Raw genomic sequence first — 22,569 nt, forward strand, 5'->3', positions numbered from 1 at the left:
AATAATAAGCAATGACAAAATAGCTTAGTACCATTGCCTTCACAGTTCAACGATCGATTCTCTTTTTGTAGCTTAGTGGTAATAATAAAAGGAAATTGATCCCAATATAGAAAAAAAGGTCAAAAGATATAAATTCATAATATTTCACTAAACTATATATTCAATAATTTGGTGGTAGGCCTTTGTGCAAGCCCGTCTGGGTAGGTACCTCCCACGCATCACACATTCTACCGCCAAACAGCAATACCTAGTATTGTTGTATTCCGGTTCGAAGGGCAGTTTAAATACAGTGGTGTTGGTGGCGTAGTGACGATTTAAGCACGAATATCTTACAGCATCAATGTCTACGGGCGATGGTGACCCTTTACCATCAGGTGGCGGATTTGCCCATCCGCCTACCTATTTTATAAATTTATAACATTAATAAATAAGGTGAACTACTCAAAGATTATATATATGATTTAAAAAAAAAAAATAAGTTAGTACTGCGTGTTTTCTCAAGATAAATAATAATTTAATTAACATACCTGTTATATATGTGACCTATTATAAATTCTTGTATTATGTACTGATATATGTTGTATGGTATATAGATGTATATATATATGTATCTTTGTATGTATATGTATGTATAATGCACTCGCCCGTTATGTCCTCCAAGTATCTTAGTGCAGGGTTGTCTGGAAGTGATCACTACTTGAGTGATAAGACCGCCCCTTGCATCATATTACAGACCGCTATTATGTTTATATAGCATGATAATTCTGAGGTTTTTTTTCTTTTTTTTTTTTACTTGTATTTGTCTTTTTTTTCCTTGTGAGTGTGCAATAAAGTTATTTAATAACAATAATAAGACCTATGTTATTTAAATAGTGGAAGAGTAACTATTGAGCTGCATACCGGCGCCGCACGTATCTTCTAAAATCCGAGATGGCCTAGTGGTTAGAACGCGTGAATCTTAACCGATGATCGTGGGTTCAAACCCGGGCAAGCACCACTGAATTTTCATGTGCTTAATTTGTGTTTATAATTCATCTCGTGCTTGACGGTGAAGGAAAACATCGTGAGGAAACCTGCATGTGTCTAATTTCATTGAAATAATGCCACATGTGTATTCTACCAACCCGCATTGGAGCAGCGTGGTGGAATAAGCTCCAAACCTTCTCCTCAAAAGGGAGAGGAGGCCTTAGCGCAGCAGTGGGACATTAACAGGCTGTTACTGTACTGTACTGTTACGTATCTTCTTCAATAAATACTAAGGTATATTTTTATTCTGTCGTCTGTGACATCACGCCTTAGCAGTAAATTACGCATTTTACACCTATGATTAACGTAATTTTCCTGTCTAGAATAATAAGCAGATGTTTGTGTTTAAACCTCGTAAGTTTTTATGTACTCTCTGAGGTATTGTTTGATTATAAAACGTACGATCATCGACGCTATGGAGTAATGTCTTTTACAATATCGTAAAACAATATACGAAAAAAGTGAGACAAAATTCTATTTAAATATTTATCAGAATGCTATTTTACAGCTAAGCTGGCTCAGTGGTTAATATACGCAAATCTTAGCACATGAAAGCGGATTCAAACCGTTTTGTTTATAATTCATCTCGTGCTCCACGACAGAAACCTGCATGTGTCGGGTGAAATTCTTACTGAATATCCACTAACCCAGTACAGCGTGGTTAAAGCTCTATGCTTTCTCCTCTAAAAGAGGAGGCTGTAATCCAGTAATGTAACATGTACAGGCTATTACATCCTTACTTAATATTGCATAATAGAAAAAACTTCAATTAAATTACCACAAGTAATAATTTAAATTGACATACAATTATTATATGCCCTCATATTTCTAAAGGTCAAACCAACTGGATTCATGCGAAAATAACACTTATGCCAAGAAACGTAAAATCAAAATTCAACTTTGTACTCCATCGCAGTAAAAGTGAAGCTATTGATAAGACATTAAATAGAAAATAAATCAATTAACTACATCCACTACTCGATTAATCGCAATCGAAATCTAGTTTGTTCATATAAAATATCTACAATCTACAAATATAGCTCAGTTTCTATAATAATTCCATCAATGGCAGGTCAGATGTAGGTTTTATAAGTTAATCCTGCAATACTTTATGATGATCGGTTGACCAGTTAACATGAAAGTGTAATGTTCAAACGAAGTCACTTTCACATTTATTATATTAATTAGGATTTCGCCATCAACACGAAGAACTTATAAGAGTTTATATTTAGTTCAATAATTTCAATATTGCCAGATACAAAACAAAATTCTTTAAACATATCGAGTAATCAATAGCACTAGTGTTCGCCCAGTGGTCGAGGACCATTATCATTATTGAATATTTGAGAAAAATATATATATATAATATTTCCATTTTTTTTCTCTACTATGTTCAATGTTTTCTATTGATAGCAATAAAGCTTATCAATAGCTACAAAACAAAAACCAAAACAGTTAACAAACGGATCATAAAAAGGTACTGAATCGCTTTTCCTTTGCCTATTTATAATATACATTCTCACTTCAAATATTACCGCGTATAAAATCATATGTACTTTAATAATAGTTCGGTTATAACCGGTAGATCGGTAGATATTGAATGCGTCGGTAATAACCTGATTGATAAAAGAATGTCACACCGATGGGACCATCCGTGATATCCCCGAGTACTTTTTGGATGTGGTCCAGGTATATAAATGGCCGAGTGCCGTCTCAATGCAAGTCTGCCTGGGAATCGTACTGTGTTGCCAGATTACTGAATTGGATTGCCCAGATGTAAAACGTATTTTGAACTCTAATTGCAATTATTATAAAATTGATTATTGAAAATGTTATGATATTTTGATCGCGGTATCTACGTCCGCGATTTTTAAGGTTAATCTTCAAAACAGAACCGAGAGCGGCCATTGAATAATTATTGTATATATATATATTGGTAACTAATACTTTATATAATAATAATAAATAGCTTAATAAATTATCATGTTTCATATTCCGTGTGTTTTTTTTTTATGAAAACCATTAAAACTCTTTTAATTAATTTAAATATGGCACAAAAAATTGTAAGGTTTAAATAGTCTGGATTTATTGTTTCTATTTTTAATTTACTTTTGGAATTCCATATTTGAAACTTTCAATATACCGCGAACTGATATGATTTATATGATTATGTTTTGATAATTACACTGACTCACTCGCATTTAAAACCGGAACATAACAATATATAGTTTTTGGCGAGAGTACGTGAGAGTATAATATAAGTAATAAACAACGCACAACCACGAATAAAAATGTATTTAATCAAAGTTAAATATTAGAAATGCTTAAAGATTATGAACTATTTTAATAGTTCTTATTGCTACCGAGACTTATTAAATAAGTAATTACAGTGATAACCGTCTTATGCTAACTCATTTTGCTCATTCGTTCTGATTAAATCGATTCGTCTCAGAGGCCATTGCTGGCGTCTAAACAAGCGCTCGGCTGTTTGAAAATGGCTGAAGCCAGAAACATGTTAATAATTACATATTAATAAAGAAATTTTGCAAAAAAAATCATTGACTTGATCGAAATAACTGATAGATTCATTATTATTATTATTAACGTCAAAACCCCAGCTTGTTATACTATATTTTTTGTATTATTCTATGTTATATAAATTTGTCATCAAATATATTTATTTTATCAAAAAATAAATAAAATCTGATTTTTTAAAAATCTTATCACGACTTGCTCGATTTATATTTGCAATGTTGTCTTTCGTTCTCACCGCACTCGCGTTCCATAGAAATAAGCCTACGAAAACTATTTTAATCTCGCGAACAACGCCGTTTTTATTCGACGCAATAGAAAAAAAAACACATTCTACATGTGACCAAAACATGTGTGAGTGCGGTAGACGCTCATATTAATTAAGTATAAGTGTAGGCTCTTATTTATAATTTAAAGTCCTTAATATACTAATAGGGACCAACTCTGACTTTTCGCGGTATTTTTTATTTTTATTTTATAGGTAGGCGGACGAGCAAATGGGCCACCTGGTATTCAGCGTTCACCACCGCCCATAGATATTGGCGATGTATGAAATATTAACCATTTCTTACATCACCAATGCGCCACCAACCTTGGGAACAAAGATGTTACGTCCTTTGTTTGTTTTTTTTTTTTAATATATAGGCTAGCGCTTGACTGATTACAGTCTAAGATGGAGCGCGCTTGCCTAGAAGATGCCTATTCACTCTAGACTTGAAGGTGCTCATATTGTAGGTGGTGGGGAAACGGAGGTTGGGAGGGTATTCCAGATCTTAGCGGTGCGTATCAGAAACGAGGTAGCAAATCGTGTCGTACGTGTCTTAGATACGTCTACTACGTACGGGTGCAGATCTTTACGATGCTTCGCAGTTCTGTGGTAGAAAGGTGACAAAGGAACCAAATTAAATAGTTCTTGGGCACACTCCGAAATATACTCTGTCGAAAACCGACAGACAGGCAACCTTACGACGGTGTTCCAATGTCTGGAGTTTTGCGACCAGTGCCTGGTCGCCAATGAGCCTTCTAGCACGACGATCCACTGAATCCAAAGCTTCAAGCTGGTACTTAGCACAGCTGTCCCATAAATGGCTGCAGTACTCCATGCACGATCTGACTTGGGTTTGATATAAGGTCAGAAGCTGTTCCGGTGTGGAAGTACTGTTTGACCTTATTGAGGATACGAAGTTTTTAGCCAGCAGTCTTAGCATTGAATTCAATGCATGGCCCAAAGATGAGTTTGGATGTTAAAGTAACTCCTAGAAGCTCAATACTATGGGTGATGGGTACTATGGGTACTCAATACTATGGGTGGGTGTTTGTTACATCATAAAATTTTGCATAAATGTTGTCAGGGGTACTGAAAATGACGTAGGGTACCTAATATCCCCCCCCCCCCCCCCTTAATATGTAACGGTGTTTTAAAAATCACTAAACATAATATTAAATAAAATGAACTATTTCCTTTTACTCTTTAATTACAAATTTGTTATCGTTAATCTTTTTCAATATATAAATACAACATTCTCAAATGATATGTCAAAAATCATTAACAAATGATATAATCGGTGTTTGTTTTTTCGAGAAGCTTCCGTTACAATTTATTTATATGTCTACTCAATCGCCTTATGTCGTTCGACTCATTCATTGTTATCATTTAAAATGTGTTATCATTTAAAAAGTTGTAAACTAAACTATTTAATACTAATAATAAACTATAGCAAATGTTTTGACAAAGCTAACCATTGCTAATATTTTTAACTCTAATTTACTTATTCTTATTCCTAGTAACAGCCTGTTAATGTCTCACTGCTGGGCTAAGGCCTCCTCTCCATTTTGAGGAGAAGGTTTGGAGCTTATTTCACGCTTCTATTATTATTATATTCTTGTTACTCTTATGATACATTCAATAGCATACTATACAAAGGCATTACATATATATCCAAATAGAAAGACTTCGTGTTGTATAATAACGACAGATAAAAAAGGTTCAAAGTTCAACTATAATCAACCGAAATAGCTCCCGGGGCAGGATGAATGGATAGTGAACAAATTAAAAAGTTAACGTTTAATGCACATGACATCATTGTCATAATTAATACATAGTTTTGATAACAAAGGTATTTTATAATGGGCCACCAAATGGTAAGTGGTAACCACCACTGGTGGTAATGCTTTGCGCAAGCTTGTCTTTGTAGGTACCACCCACTCATCAGATATTCTATCTCAAAACAGCAGTACTTGGTATTGTTGTGTTCCGGTTTGAAGGGTGAGTGAGCCAGTATAATTATACGTACAAGGGACATAATATCTTAGTTCCCAACGTTGGTGGCGCATTGGTAATGTAAGCGATGGTAAACATCTTTTATAATGCCAATATCTATGGGCCTTGGTGACCACTTACCATCAGGTGGCCCATATGCTCGTCGCCCTTCCTATTCTAGAAAAAAAAAACATCATAAACATTGACAATATAAGAATTATTAAGCAATTCTTACGTCTTCAACGCGCCACTAACCCTGGGAACTAAGATGTTATGACCCTTGTGCCTGTAGTTATACTGGCTCACTGACACTTCAAAACGGAACATAATAATAAGTATTGTTTTTTGGCGATAGAATATGTGAGTAGTGGGTATACACAGACCAACACCAATTAATCGTTTTTAACCATTAAAATATGCTTTTAGAAAAATAACCAATTACAATGGCAAAAAATATTTCTTGTATATTTGTAATGAAAGGAATTTTCAATGAAAACGTGAGAATATTCCAATAGTACAATACCTGCCAAAAGTTCAAGTTTCAAGGTGAATTACTGCAATGGCCGTGACCGAACGCCTGTCAACTACCGAAACGGCTTATTAATTAATGGTATAAGTTGAGTACATTTCTCAAACTTATTTTCTCCTAACTAATCTTATAATGTAGCATTACACGTGTTTACTGGTAGAAACCAGGAGCAGGTACCACCCACTCATCAGATATTCTACCGCAAAACAGCAATACTTGATATTGTTGTGTTCCGGTTTGAAGGGTGAGTGTGCCAGTGTAATTACAGGCACAAGGGACATAAAATCTTAGTTCCCAAGGCTGGTGGCGCATTGGATATGTAAGCGATGGTTGACATTTCTTACAATGCTAATGTCTAAGAGCGTTGGTGACCACTTACCATCAGGTGGCCCATATGCTCGTCCGCCTTCCTATTCTATAAAAAAAAAAAAAATCACAAGCCATCGCTAATCGTCGAACATCGCCATGCCTTGTTATTACATGTAATCTACTCCACTTTATCGCTCACTTATAAACTATTATTTAATCTACTTCTATACTTCTACTAAATCCGTAATACTAGTGTTTCTAGTGCAAGGTGTGTTTACAGCTTTAATTGCATTTGTTTTTCAATTGAAACGGAGATGAAAAAATTTGTAGAATTTTTTATATCTATTACTCCAAGTTTGTGTGTTCACGATTACATAATTATGTATATACAAATTAGTGTCTGTTTTTGTTTTCACTCAATCAGTTTTTCCATTCTTCATTCGATTAAGTCGTAATTTTGTATAGATTCGTAATGGTTAGTTCGTATGGTAAAGTTTTCTGATGTGGTACTATCAACATAATGAAGGCAAACGAGCTGGTATTGAATATTAATTTTCAAAAAAAGCGTTTGCGTAATTCAGGGAATCTCGCCTTGAGCATGATTTTCCCTGATAAATTACAGACACCTCAAAAAAGCAGTAATGTCTAGGAGATGACAAGATTATTTTGGTTGGTAGATTAAAATACGCATATAATATTAAATTTTCCAAGGAAATAACGAAAACATTGATACAGTGATGGCCTTGAAGGTCAAAAATCATTCACATTGTTGCAGTTTGATAAGAAAGAAATACGAAAAAATTTAGCAAAAAATGATGCGATTAATTTTATAAAAATTTGAAGCACTTAATTTAAATACTTACTCGGTGGTGTGTTTGGTGATTCTGCTTGAAGGGTGAGTGAGTGTAATTACAGGCACCAGGGACATAACATGTTAGTTACCAAGGTTAGTGGCGCATCGGCGTTGTAAGAAATGGTTCTTACAGCGCCAATATATATGAGCCGTTCATGAAATATAAACTTCCCTCCGTAACAGCCTGTGCATGTCCCACTGCTGGGCTAAAGGCCTCTTCTCCCTTTTTGAGGAGAAGGTTTGGAGCTTATTCCATCACGCTGTTCCAATGCGGGTTGGTGGAATACACATGTGGCAGAATTTCAGTGAAATTTGACACATGTAAGTTTCCTCACGATGTTTTCCTTCACCGATGATGAATTATAATCAAAAATTAAGCACATGAAAATTCAGTGGTGCTTCTTCATTAGAGGAAAAATATTTATGTATATATAAATATATAATAAATATTGTTACGAAATCATACGGATATTTAGGCCTAATATCTGTTGGCTGCAGAGTTCTCGCTGTTTCTTTATTTGGTTCGTTTCAAGTTTGAGTTATGGTTTCTATTCATTCATTATTTTATTTATTAATAATTTATTCTAAGCAAGTTACCTTACCAGCTGCTTTTTAATTAGTAGTCGTGTGTTACAAATTGAATAAACCAGTGCAAGTACAGGTGCGAAGCATCCATTCGAAATATATTTCAAAATTATATAAAAATTAAATTAAAAGCATAATAATAATACAAACCTACAGTAACTCTTTTACTGCAAAAACCATCAAACTTTGGAATGCACTGCCTACAGATATTCGGCAGTCGAATTCATTGAGTATATTTAAATACCGCTTGAAAAGCTATTATTTGTCCATTTCCAAGTAAGGTATGTATGTATGTATGAAATAGTATGTGGTTTATAATTTATCTATATATAATTTTATACTCTATAATTATATATAATATGTATATGCTAAGTAATAATTATATATGTGTATGTAAGTATATATATATATATTTGTATGAATGTATATGTGTATGTGTGTGTATGTATGTATGTATATGTGGTTAGTGGGATGTAGATATGTGTAGTCTATTAAATATTTAGTATCTCCTTTTTATATGTAAATGCACTTACCTATTCTCTTACAAAATTCTTTCACCAAAAGTGGTTTGTTAGAGATCGCTATAAGCGATAAGACCGCCTTTGCGCACCATTTTTTTATTTTCTTTTTCTTTGATTGTTTCCTACTTCTCTCATTTTATGTATATGTTGTGCAAAAAGTGTTAAATAAATAAATAAATAATATTAATTGAAACTAAATGATATTATTTGTAAATAGGGTAAAAAAAGCAATAACAATATATTTATCTCAAATTCTTCCGAATTCCCCTTCCTTATTTTATGAAAGCTGATTTCTCAGCGCATGCTTCCAACACTGATAGGAACGATGGACTACTATGGAGTTTGAGTCATGACTTTGGTAGATCTGTTATATTAGTTCCCATGAATGGCGCGTTGTAATGCATGGAATGTATTTATGTTTTAAGTTCAGCTAAATAGATTAAAAAACTTACAATTTATCAATAAACACAAATATGTAGGACATTTGCTAGATACACTAGATTTTTCCCAGTGATAAATGAAACGGTTCTACTTATAAATTACCTTTAAATACTAGAACCGAAAGCAACCGAAACAGATGTTAGATGAATGCGATGTTCGGAACGACAGGCAGACAGAGACACTTCTTCGCGCCAAAACACTTCTCAAAATCTAATTTATTTCGTGGGATAAAGGAAAGACGACATTTCAATATATTACTGCCCAACTGCTCATCATGTTTACTGGTCCAGGCAAAGTCACATATTAATTGTCTATTTCGAAATGACGTATACAATTACAAACAGCAATTGACGTATTGATTTATTTTAATTTAAAATCGGTAGGCAGACTGCCTATCGGATGGTGGGTAGTCACTACCGTCATTAGATAGAACATTATAGACTGTAAGCAATATAAACCATATCTTAAAAGGTCTTTTGCTGTACGATTCAATTACATGATAACCTTATCTTTGTTATTTAATAAAAAATGTAATTAATGCCTTTTTTGTAACAACATTTCTTAAATTATCAGTTTTTCTTTCTCTTTATATATATATATATATATATATATATATATATATATATATATATATATATATATATATACTATGTAAAATGTGAAACGTATAAATCAAATCATATAATTGCATATTAAGCAACACTTATTTTATATTCTTTTAAGCTTACAAGGCTATACGCAAAAGATCATTACTTACCGTAGACCGCCTTATTGTGTGCCTTCAATAGTTTTATGTAGTTTATAATGTAATACAATAAAGAGTATTTTTATTTCATATTTGCATATTCAGTACCCCATGTTCGTGTATTCCCAATATAGTCCTGTCATTATATACATTTCAAAAAGCATATAAACTAAGAATGCGGTATTTTAAAAAAGCTTAATTCGAATTTTTTGATTACGACGTTCTATTAACTGTCTCGGCCATCTTTTAAAAAAAAAAAGGGAAAATTTGGATTTTTTTCACCTCCCCAAAAAAGTCGATCGTAGTATTTTATAAATATAGGAAGAACTCGCTCACTGGAAATAAAAAAAAATATATTTTTGTTATATTTTTTATAGAAGTTTTATATCAGTAATATAATGATAATATTAGATATATTTAATTATAAGATATTTTTTATTACAATCAGTTAAACTTATACATACAAAAACATCCAAAGATTCGACATTTGTAACAGGTGTAAAAATGTAATCGATTAAATGAAAGAACTATTTCCAGAGTACTTAAATACGACAATGGGCCAGTAAAATGTTACTAGCTTGTTGTCGTTGTTCGACATCACAATAATGTAGGTACCATTTATAAACTCGACCCGTTCTCTGAACGTTTCATTTATTACGAAAGTTGGCAGTCGGCTTAGAGAACACATTTGTCTACGAGCACGAGACCTCGATTGCGTCTTAGTCTTCAGAGATGCAGTTCATTGATTTACTCTATAAAACGTCGAATCATTCCATTCTATTAATACTTTACATTAAATTTATTGATTGATTGTACCATTGTTATTTTTGATGTAAACGATCGATTGAATCAAATCGGAAGATTTCATTGCCAATTTACAGTTTCACTGATTTTTAGCGGCGACAATTCTCAAGAGAAAAATTGCGCCAATAATATTATATAAAATGCATAATTGTATGCGGTAACACAATAGCACTATATTCCATAACTTATAATCCGACGGGACAGCAAAACCTACACGACCGGAAAGAGTTCAGACGCAAAGACAACAGTCTTCCGGTCTTTCCGAGGCACGGGTATAAACACTACCAATTAATGGTCCGCCCCGGTCTTAACCCTAAGATCTCGGGATCTACAGCCATAAAAGCTAGCTACTAGACCAAACAGATTGTCCTTAATACTAACGTTACAACATTTTGGTTCGACTAATGCATTCCGTGCTATATATATTATTCGATACATAATGCTAGTAAATGAGCGGCACGTATTGAAGAAGAAATGTTACAATTAAAGAAACATTGAAACCAACGACTAATGATATCAAATAAATTACCAATTTTTCACTCGTATGGTGAAAATCATTTTATTATTATAAAGGTCTTTATTTGTCATAAATATTTTGGGTTTTATTTCAAGCACGTGTCTTTGGTTTGTTTAGATCCACATCCCCCGGGCACCATGTTCAGGAGCGAGGAGATGGTGCTCTGCCAGCTGTTCGTGCAACCAGAAGCGGCTTACGTGTCAATGTATGAGCTGGGCGAGGCAGGCATAGCACAGTTCAGAGACGTAAGTTTTAATTATTTGAATTATCAAATAATATTTGAAAAGATTTGTAATGTTATTTATTAAATTTGTGTATATTATATGAAATTCAAAATAGATTTTTTCCTGAAATTAAAATTCAATTCAAGTTCAAAATCTTTTATATAGAGGCATAACACTTAATTATTGATTATCAAATCTTATATATAATAGTCCTTTGTGTATTATAAACATAATTATAATTTATTATTTTTAGTAGTAATTTAGAAATAAAACAGGAATTTGGTTTATAATTACTGCTTAGTCTGACCAATATTTAAAATTGACTGTCTAGTGGCTAGATATAAGACCGCATATACCAAACGCCTGTCGGTTTAAATCCCTGGTCGGGCCGATGAAAAGTTATTGGGTTTTGCTGTCGAATATTCTAACAGTTACAGCCCGGTGCCTGGATGTTGGAAGTATGTAAACTCCTCAGAATGCGCATAAAGCCGTCAGACCTGCGCCAAAACTCATTGCGGTCGTGTCAGATTGCCGTCTCATTCGATTATGAGAGTGAGGGAATATAGAGTACATCTGTGTTTGCGCACACACTGCGAATTATAATATATTCTACCCCAAAACATCAATACTTGGTATTGTTGTGTTCCGGTTTGAAGGGTGAGTGAGCCAGTGTTATTACAGGCACAAGGGACATAATATCTTAGTTCCCAAGGTTGGTGGCGCATCTGTGATGTGTTAATGTCCCACTGCTGGGCTAAGGCGTCCTCTCCCTTTTGAAGAGAAGGAGTAGTCACCAACGCCCATGCGTTGGTGACTACTTACCTTCAAGTCCATATGCTCGTCCGCCTTACTATTCTATAAAATAAAAAAATCTTGTACAATTAACTCTTAATATCTCATCAATTTTACCGTGGCCAACGTCGATCAGGAGAACATTATCATCATTTAAATTTATTTGAAAATATAATTGATTGCTTAATATATTTGACGGGCCAGTTGGTGAGCCGAAGGTTGTGCGTTCGATTCCCACCCAAAGCAGACATTAGTGTGCATAAACATGTCTGTTTGTCCCGATTCTGGGTGTAATTATCTGTAAATATGTATGTAGTATATCAGTTGTCTGGTTTCCATAGTACTAGCTCTGCTTAGTTTGGGATCAGATGGCCGTGTGTGAATAATGTTCCAGGATATTATTTAAACAGTACGATAGATTTTCTAAGTCACTAATATTGTAAATCCAAAAGCAACTATATATGTTTGTTACCTTATAAAGAATGAACCACATTCAACTCTTCAGTGTTCAATACGTAATGTTATGTTTAAGTGAAAAGCAGACGTAAAAAGGTTTCAATAAAGTCAGCTGTAATAATTTACTTAAACTTTATTTAAAAAAGCCGAGATGGCCTAGTGGTAAAAACGCTTGAATCTTAACCAATGATCGTGGGTTCAAACCCGGGCAAGCACCACTGAATTTTCATGTGCGTAATTTGTGATTATAATTCATCTCGTGCTTGACGGTGAAGGAAAACATCGTGAGGAAACCTGCATGTGTCTAATTTCATTGAAATTCTGCCACATGTGTATTCCACCAACCCGCATTGGAGCAGCGTGGTGGAATAAGCTCCAAACCTTCTCCTCAAAAAGAGGAGCGGAGGCCTTTAGCCCAGCAGTGGGACATACACAGGCTGTTACGGTTACGGTTATTTATTTATAGCTAACTTCAAAACAGGAGGCTAATCTTTATACATATATATAATTCTTCTATATGTGTTGTGTCACGATTTTGGAGTTTCCTGAATGGTTTAGATTGGACCAGTAAGTGGAGCTGCGTCCGAGTTTCAAGATGTTTATTTTAACAAAAATAAATACGACTCTTATTTCACCTGTAAGAAATCGGGACGAGAAACTAGATTTTTTATATATATTTATTTATACAGGCATAAAATTTTATTCTGTTCATAAACCTATATGAATGATTATTTTTGCGTTGGATTAGTTTTTTTAAGCTTTCATTTTTGACAGACTTTTGATGTCGGTTTTTTTTCTGCACATATTTATAAATGTATACATTAAAAATATATCAATTTAATAATAGATACTTGTTGCGAGCAGTTTTTTCCAGCGGCCAATGGGTAAGAACAACACGTAACATAATTATGAGAATTAGAGTCTACTCGTGACTGGTTGGGAGCGCACTCACAGTCCACAAAACTATTCGTCCGAGGTTATTTAAATGAATATGTAATCTTCTTTTATCGAATTAGATTTAAATGAATTCGTAGTATCGCTTCTTCGTTGTACACACAGTTATTGTTGTTTAGACGCCCCCTTTGATCTAGATCCCGATTTCCTTGGTTCAAAATCGTGGACACAGATTAAAGTATTAATGGTTTTATTTTTCAATAAATTCTCAGTGTCCGCCCGAAGACTCGTGTCCCATTTAAAATTCCAGGTTGAGCAATATAAAATTAATCTAAAGAAGTATTTCAAATATACTATATATTATAGTGCACCTGTACCCCATATTTTAGCACTAATGTTTCATTCGTAGTTGGGTTTTGTCCGGCTTTGTACTGACGTACCCAAATTGAGTACTGATGGTTTGGACGTGCGAGTCAGTTCATCAATTAGTCAACTTCTTTTTGAAAGGTAAATAAAACTAACGCGACAGCCATCCCATGGTAGACGGATAATAGTCGACGTGGTGTACAAACCATTGCAGTATCAGTGTATATAGGCAGAGGTGACCATGGCACTTACTATTAGAAGACCAATTTATTCGTCGACCTGTTAAAAAATTAGTTAAACAAAATTTCAACTAAAAAATACAATAAAAAACAATATATAATTTATATGTAAATCGTTATAATTATAATTACAATAGTTTTATATATAAAAATGTATGGAAAAATTAAATATAATTATGTGTCCTTGTATTTCACACACACACAGCTTTTAGAATTACTTTCAACATACACGATCCAAAGTCTAAGCGATTTGTAAACTGACGTATTCGAGGTCGTTCAAGCTACAAATCCAAACAGTATATAGAAAACATTATGTAGGGTATAATTAAAGTAGTCATCTGTTATTTTAACCTAGACGGGTAGTTAAGCAATTAAGTATCAAATATTTGTTATAATAAACGTCTTATAACTACACAAATCCATGCCTAAAGAAATGGGCCCGATTTTTCGCTGTGCGATTAGTCGCTTGTGAAATTGTTTCACAAAGCTGCACACACACGTGTACATACACAGTTCACTGACGTTTAGCCTAAACTTTTGCCTACTGGTATCGAAATGATTAGTGAATCAATTCTTGAAGAATTGATTAAAGAACAAAGAAAGAAGAAATAGAAGAAGGAATGCAAGTACGATCGCCTGCGAATGATTATTTTTACGGTCGATTTTAGTCACCCGCCGCACATAGCCGCTCGGCAGCGGTATCGAAAGTCCAAATCTACTCTACTTTGACATTTACGATTTGGTCTGTTCGAACTAATCGATTTACTATTTAGTAAAAATATTTTTTATAATAAATAAACGTTTAAATGTAACGTCGCATTAATTTTTTTTTAATAAATTAGACAAAGTATTTAATGAAAATCGTAACAAGTCCAAATAAATTTAAATTAGCATATGGTTCGGTCTAGTTTAAATAATTTGTACTTCTAAAAGCAGGATATCCTGCTAGGGCCCGTTGATCGTATTTTGCTGTAACAGATTAAAACAAACTATAATGGCAGCAAAGTTTTTATATAACTACAGGAACTATTGTTTTTCTTTATATATACGTTAATTGTATAGTGCGTTTCTACTAAATAATTTAAGTTTGTAAATTTTGTAACTGCAGAAAATCTGCAAATTCTTGGTGGTAACGTTGTTGGTTAATTGGTTTCCGAAAGACAGCTGCTTGGCTGTGACCCTGCTGACGATCATGGCCCACGGTGAGCACTTACCATCATGCGGCCCGTTTGCTCGCCTGTCTCGAAAGTCAATAAAAAAAATGTTCAAACCGGAACACAATAATACTAACGATAAGTATTGCTGTTTTGCGGTAGAATATCTGATGAGTGGGTGGTACCTACCCAGAAGAGCTTGCAAAAGCCCTAACAGTAAATAAATATTTATTATTAAATATGTCTTAATGATAGCGATCATATTGACAGCTATTGTATAAAATAATCAACCTATTAGCTACCAGTACGGTTACAGCTGTCAATTTGTAAAACTCGAATCCATCTTGTATTTGTATCAATCGATATACTGATTTTGGCCTTAATAAATGATGTTACGTCATCACGATAACATTTTCGATCGTAATTTTGGAATTTTTTAAGATCGATTGTGAATGATTGCTCTTTGGATTGGTTTTGTTCTTCGGATATGAAATTAAATGAGCAATTTTAATATTGGAATCACTAAGCTACATAAAAATACCTTATTTATATTATAAGTAAAATTAAGGCGGATAGCTTGTGATAAATTATTATAAGTTCGCATTCGCGATCTTATAAATTAGGCTAATTCCAAAATATCATCCAATAAAATTGCGAGACCTACTATGTGACCCTCCCAAATCGCGTGCTATAATAACGCATAAGCGTTAAGTTAGGCACGCAAAGGAGTGGCTTGAGTCACTTACTATCGATTTAATATGATGCCATTTTTTATTTAAAATATTTAAGTAACGTAATAGCGTATAAAGGACCATCTACTAGGTGAGTAGCTAGTGCTAGTATAGAATATCTAGAGGACGAGATACCTTAGCCTAACGCCACACTACTCCAATATGGGTCGGTTGATAGCAATGTGTTTCTTTTCGATGTTTTATTACCGATCGCGAGATATGTATAAAATTAGCTTAATTAAGCCGTGTTTGAACATACGCTCTTTAAGATTCCCACTGAGCCAAGGCGAGCGATAATTAATTTTCGCACGCGGTTTTGCGCGCTTGTAAGAGTGGGTGGGCTAAATGTTAGATACCCTAGGCTTCTTATGTACTACTAATAACGTGTACGCCAAATCACAATGATTGGTTTAGTAATTAACATGCGAAAGCGTAACAAACAAACTCACTTTCGCATTTCTAATATTAGTTGGAATTATCGAAATCGAACTTATTAGATTAAAATTTTAAAATAAATTTCAATAAATTCTTCAAAATCTTAATAAATTTCGTATAGCGATTATAATACACTTTGTCCTCTTCTTTTATTTAAATTACTGATGACAAAAAAAGATAGATACATTAATGTCTACCTATTCGCCCGATATAAGTCGTTCATTAATGAGGCCGTTAAAGTTAAACTAAAAGTAAAGTTTTCAAACAAATTCCTCGTGTAATTCAATCATCATTCATCTACGCGACTCAAGTGTTATAATATAGTATTACAGTGTACGTACAATTGTTTTTAATTGAAATGACAATGGCCAAGTCCGAGGCACATTTTTATCGCACTTACGTAACGCGATAAATGTAATTGTTTACAAGGGGATAGTAGCTTATTGTTCTTCAATGCTGCAATTATTAAAGAAATATGTGTTACTTCGACTTTATCATCGTCAAATATTCCCGCCCATCGTTTCTTTTTGTTTGTTTTTATTTAGACAAACGTAATTCAAAGTGCAGCCTTAAACAATGTAATAAAATGTAAAATTAAAAATGAATATAGATACAGCATATTCTTATCAAAGATTTTTTATTTTTTTATTGGATTTAAAACATCGCGAGTAAACCTTTATATCCTATAAATCTAAATCTGCCACCAAACTACTGCACACTGGTTTACCCACACACTAATACACTTTCATATTCCTACACCGTTTCATACATAGGTCATCATTATCGTTCTAGAATAGAGACCATTTTCAAAGTATTTTTTTCAATTCGTATATATAAATGTAATACAGTTTTTATAATGACAGATTGTTAACGTTGTACTGTAGTACTAAAGAATTAAAAATAAAAACGCGTAGTTCGTACTCGTTGACTTCCAGCAGGATATATATAAATTTTATTGTATTTGATTGATATAACTTTGTATTACAAATGTTGGGAAATAGTAATTACTACTTGTCTCTTCTTATCGATAGAATCTACATTCCGAACCGGCAGTAGTTTTACATTTAATATAATCCTTTGAAATGACGATTGACACGTGTTCGTAAAAGCGTTATTTGAATGAAGTACGTTTTGATTGCAAATCTATTATGTACCTCGATTAAAACTATATGCTCATATATATACACTAGAGTTTACCCGCGATTTCGCTCGTGCAATAATGCAGAATTGCTAAATACCAATTGCCTTAGCTCTTTCTTCGAAAATTAAGAATTTTCAGGCAAACTTTCTTCCTTTTTATCACCTTAGGGTTTAAATTTTCAAAAATCCTTCCTAAGTGCTAACCTACTGTGTAAAATCCCGTATGCAAGTTTTCATGGTGCTAGCTTGTTTGGACCGTTGATATATCGGTCAGTCATTCAGTTATTCCTTTATATACATATGTGCTTGTACCTATTTAAGTTGACACGTTTATAATTATCTCAAGTGCTATGTAACCTAATTAATAGCACAATCTTTCAAGTGGAAATTTCTTAGTTGAGTAGGAACTTAAAGGCTTATTGAGGACTAGCTGCGCATTCCTTGTTTCTTTTACGTTATACTTTTTTTATAAATATTTTTTTAAAATTGCACTGGGAACCTTCGTGAGTATTTTTAGTCTAAAGGACAATTAATTACTAATGTGTTTATCCTAAACAGTTGTGCAATCACACTTGTATTATTTCTTTGTGAGTTTTTATAGTTATGTATTATTTTGACAACCGTTGATACGCCAAATAAATAAATAAAATGCTGCCATTTTTTTAAGATTATTAAAAAAACTTGTTAGCTGAAAATGATCAACCGTTAAAATGGTGACATTTCATATTATGAAACATAGAGCAACAAGTTATAAATGGGAGCAATAAAAGTGATAAAGAGATCGGATGCTGCGAATGGCCAATTGGTGCTCTATTTTTGGTATTAAGGCGCGGTCTTGTTAGTTTATTCGTATAGTCTTTTTTATGTTGCAATATAATATTATTTATGGCAATGTTGGTTACAAAACCCTTTCAAATATAATTATTTTATCTATAACTCGACTCCATAGTCAATAACTCTTTCGTAAAGTAACGTATACAGTGTTACAACAGGTCCTATAGGTCCAAAAATGATTCGTAGAGACTTTGAGCAGTTCTTCAGTATTGAAAAACTTCATGTTAACTACTTGGAAATAAATAATATTGAGCCAATATCGCTCCAACCTGTTTTGAAGTAGTGGGGTAAAATTCGCTCCAAACCTTCTCAAAAAGAGAGGAGGCCTTAGTCCAGAAGTGGGCGTGTATATAGCTAAAGCTATTAATATCACGTCAGTTTAAAGTATACATTGGTCTTTACAGCTTAATCCACACGTGAACGACTTCCAACGTCGATATGTGACAGAAGTCCGACGTTGTAACGAAATGGAACGCAAGCTGCGCTACGTGAGCGGAGAGCTGCCTGAACCACCACCTCCGCCCAAACCGTCTCCTCGAGTACTAACTCCGAGGGAGATCAATATATTAGAGGTAAAAAAAGTATCCCTTTGTTATATAATATGACTAATTTCCGCCCGTAGCTCCGTCCGTGTGTGTGGGCAGGCTAGGTACAATATGTCTCTGTCTGTATGCAAATTGCAAAACTTCATGCTGGTCGGTTGAGTAGTTAAGCGTAACAAACAAACGCACATTCGCATTTATAACATAAGTTAGAATTAGATAGTTCATGATAAATTAATGGATGGAATATTTTGAAAACACAAAAAATCCAAAATAATAAATAATATAATCGATAGTCAAGTTTTGAGTCTAAGATTTTAAGTTTTCTCACGATGTTTTACTTCACCACTGAACATATATACACCTGTATATAACTTGAATTATGGTAAAAAATTATGCACATAAACTGTTTTGAGTCCACGAATTCGGTTAAAATCTTTCACCCAGCATATGGGCCACCTGATGGTAAGTGGTCACCAACACCCATAGTCATTGGCATTGTAAGAAATGTTAACCATTGCTTACATCGTGTCCCTTGTGCCTGTAATTACACTGACTCACTCACCCTCCAAACCGGAACACAACAATACCAAGTACTGCTGTTTTGCGGTAGAATATCTGATGAGTGGATGATACCTACCCATACGAGCTTGCACACGTTACGGTCATAACATTTTACTTCTCATGACGGTACAAGGGATGCAAATGTAGAAATATCTCGTAGTTCTAACGTCAGTGGTGACCTCCAAATATTCGGAATGATATATCGAACGAATCGAATTTTCTTTCAGGAAAGGATCGACTACATCGAATCAGAAATCCAAGAGATAACGAGAAACGCCCAAAACTTGAAAACGGATTACCTTGCACTTATCGAATTAAAACTGCTGATAGAAAAGACACAGACTTTTTTTCAAGATCACAGCGCTCATAGGAAAATCTCCGCGTCAGTACAAATCTACAATAATGACGCTGCGTTAGGGCATTTGGGTTTCATAGCTGGTGTGGTGGCAACAGCGAGGGTGCCGTCCTTTGAAAGAATGCTGTGGAGGATATCGCACGGAAATATTTTCTTTAAGCAGGCCCAAATCGATGAACCCTTAAAAGATCCTGTAACGGTAAGACAACACCAAGATTTATTAACTTATAATAAGAGGCAGAAATGGTAGACTATAAGCCAAAACATATATAAATTTTACTATTTAAACAACAATAAAAATATATGGTAGTCTTGCGAGATCAAGGCTGAGATACTATTTATCTCAGGCTTGAACAACCACTTTCTTTATAACTCGAAATCCAAGTAATCATACAATCAATAAAAATGCTTGATACGCGACGTATTTTCTTTTGATTGTTTACTTTATAGGTATAAAGTAAAACATTCGTTGAACTGCTAAACAACGCGATAATCACGACTGTTTTCAGTAAACAATAGCTTCATGTAATCCTTGAAATACTTGAAAATATAAGCTCCGTATCGATAACGCAAGTGTAAATTGCTGATAAAAATAACAAATAATGTTACTGCTTGAAAACAATCGTTACGACATTGATTTAGAGACTAGTTAGAACTTGGACATGCTATGGGCCACGCTAAATGCTATACGGTCGTTAACCTAAGTTTTTATTGATTTTTTGCCGTAAGGCTTTATACTTTATTTATTTAAGTGGCCGACTGACATTTAGTTATTTTAAGATCGACGTTAACGTAACGAATACACGAGTTAAACATTTACAGTCTTATATAAACGTTGCATTACGGATGTTTTGTTAAGCACAGATTTTTCTCTTTCTATCATATTTGATTTGATATTCGAAAGAAGAAAACACAGTAGTGTTTTACAAAGCACCTCCATACAAAATTTATAAGTGAAACAATCAGTCAATATGCCTATTTTGTTACTTTTAAGCAATTTTGTAGGTATGAGTTTCAAAAATGATTGTAAAAGCCCATTATTATAATTTCAATAATGATATTTCAATTACACGGAGTTAAATCTAAATTTTTCTCTTTTTCATTCCACTATTGCTAACCACAAACAAAGTCAAAATAACATAAGTTGTCAATTGTTTCAGAGTCATGAACTCCAGAAGACGGTGTTCGTCGTTTTCTTCCACGGGGAACAAATAAAGCTTCGAGTCAAGAAGGTGTGCCATGGCTTCCAAGCAACCCTGTATCCCTGCCCAGCGACATACAAAGAACAACAAGATATGCTGGCTGGGATAGAAACGAGGATTAAGGACTTAGAAATGGTAAAATATGACGGTAGTGGTAGTAGTCACGAGAGATTGACTTTATCGTATCGAGTTATGTTAATCTTGTTGTGAAAAACTGTTTACTTCGAATTATAACAGTTCCTTATTGATTGTTCAAATATCTGCTACAGGTTCAGCAAGAAATGCCTCAGGTCTGTAAATAATGCAATTCCTATCAAAAGTCTGAACTACTAAATATCCTTGTTATTATTATGGTCACAAATATGATAAAGAACTTCTATTTGAGACAACAATTAAATAATTTCAAGTAGAAATACCAGAGCATTTGAATATATATTTTACATTTATTTAAAACTATTAATTTTTTTTTAATTCACTAAATATATATAATTTTTTTTTGTCATTATTCACATACGGCCATATGATCCCAAATCAAGCCGAGCTTTTACTATGGAAACCAGAGAACTGATATACTACATATACTACTTTTCTTTTGTAATTACAAACTTATATAGATAATTACACCCAGGCTCAGAAGGAGACATGTTCATGCACACAAATGTCTGTCCTGGGTGGGAATCGAACGCACAACCTTCGGCGTGAAAGGCAAGTATCTACCAACAACGCCAACCGTTTCGTCAATTATCATCACATGTGATTAAAATAGAAACAAACTTCATCATTAAACATAATCGAGTATAGCTTATCAATTTGCGTAATATTGTTATCATAACGTAATAAACAACTATAAACGGTGTCAAGGCAGGCTCTTCTTAAGTAATATACATATTGTAATTATTGTAATGTCTCTGTTTACAAAGAAACGAGCTTACAATAGTAAGTTTTATTAAAACTATATATTTATATAGTTTTAATAAAACTTACTATTGTATATGATTATAATTTATCTCGTGCATGACGTTAAAGGAAAACATCGTGAGAAAACCTGCATGTGTCTAATTTCACTGAAATTCTGCCAGATGTGTATTCCCTAACCCGCATCGGAGCAGCGTGGTGGAATAAGATTCAAAACCTTCTCATCAAACGGACGGGCCGGTTGGCGTGGTTGGTAGACACTTGCCTTTCACGTCGAAGGTTGTGGGTTCGATTCCCACACAGGACAGACATTTGTGTGCATGAACATGTCTGTTTGTCCTGCGTCTGGGTGTAATTATCTATATAAGTATGTATTTACAAAAATAGTATATGTAGTATATCAGTTGTGTGGTTTCCATAGTACAAGCATTGCTTAGTTTGGGATCAGCTGGCCGTGTGTGAATAATGTCCCAGGATATTATTATTATATTATCATTATTATCAAAAAGGGAGAGGACATTCACAGGCTGTTACGATTACGATAAAATATATAATAATAAAACTAAGGTTATATAGGTTATGAATATCTAAGAAATTTTGGTAA

At 33.8% G+C, this 22,569-nt stretch overlaps 1 protein-coding gene across 3 annotated transcripts in view; it reads left to right on the top strand.

Moving 5' to 3' along the window:
• Positions 1–22,569, top strand: part of LOC126768892 (V-type proton ATPase 116 kDa subunit a 1-like) — a 45,318-nt gene that overhangs the window by 14,937 nt on the left and 7,812 nt on the right. For all 3 annotated transcript variants that reach the window (XR_007669282.1, XM_050487296.1, XM_050487297.1), the window contains exons 2-5: positions 11,240–11,367; positions 18,792–18,959; positions 19,721–20,047; positions 21,009–21,185. Coding sequence is in view for 2 of the 3 variants with exons in the window: in XM_050487296.1 (XP_050343253.1) it covers positions 11,240–11,367; positions 18,792–18,959; positions 19,721–20,047; positions 21,009–21,185 (800 nt within the window). In the remaining variant the exon portion in view is untranslated. The remainder of the gene's footprint in view (positions 1–11,239; positions 11,368–18,791; positions 18,960–19,720; positions 20,048–21,008; positions 21,186–22,569) is intronic.

Source organism: Nymphalis io, chromosome 6 (genome assembly GCF_905147045.1).
Source record: "Nymphalis io chromosome 6, ilAglIoxx1.1, whole genome shotgun sequence".
Lineage (NCBI taxonomy): Eukaryota > Metazoa > Arthropoda > Insecta > Lepidoptera > Nymphalidae > Nymphalis > Nymphalis io.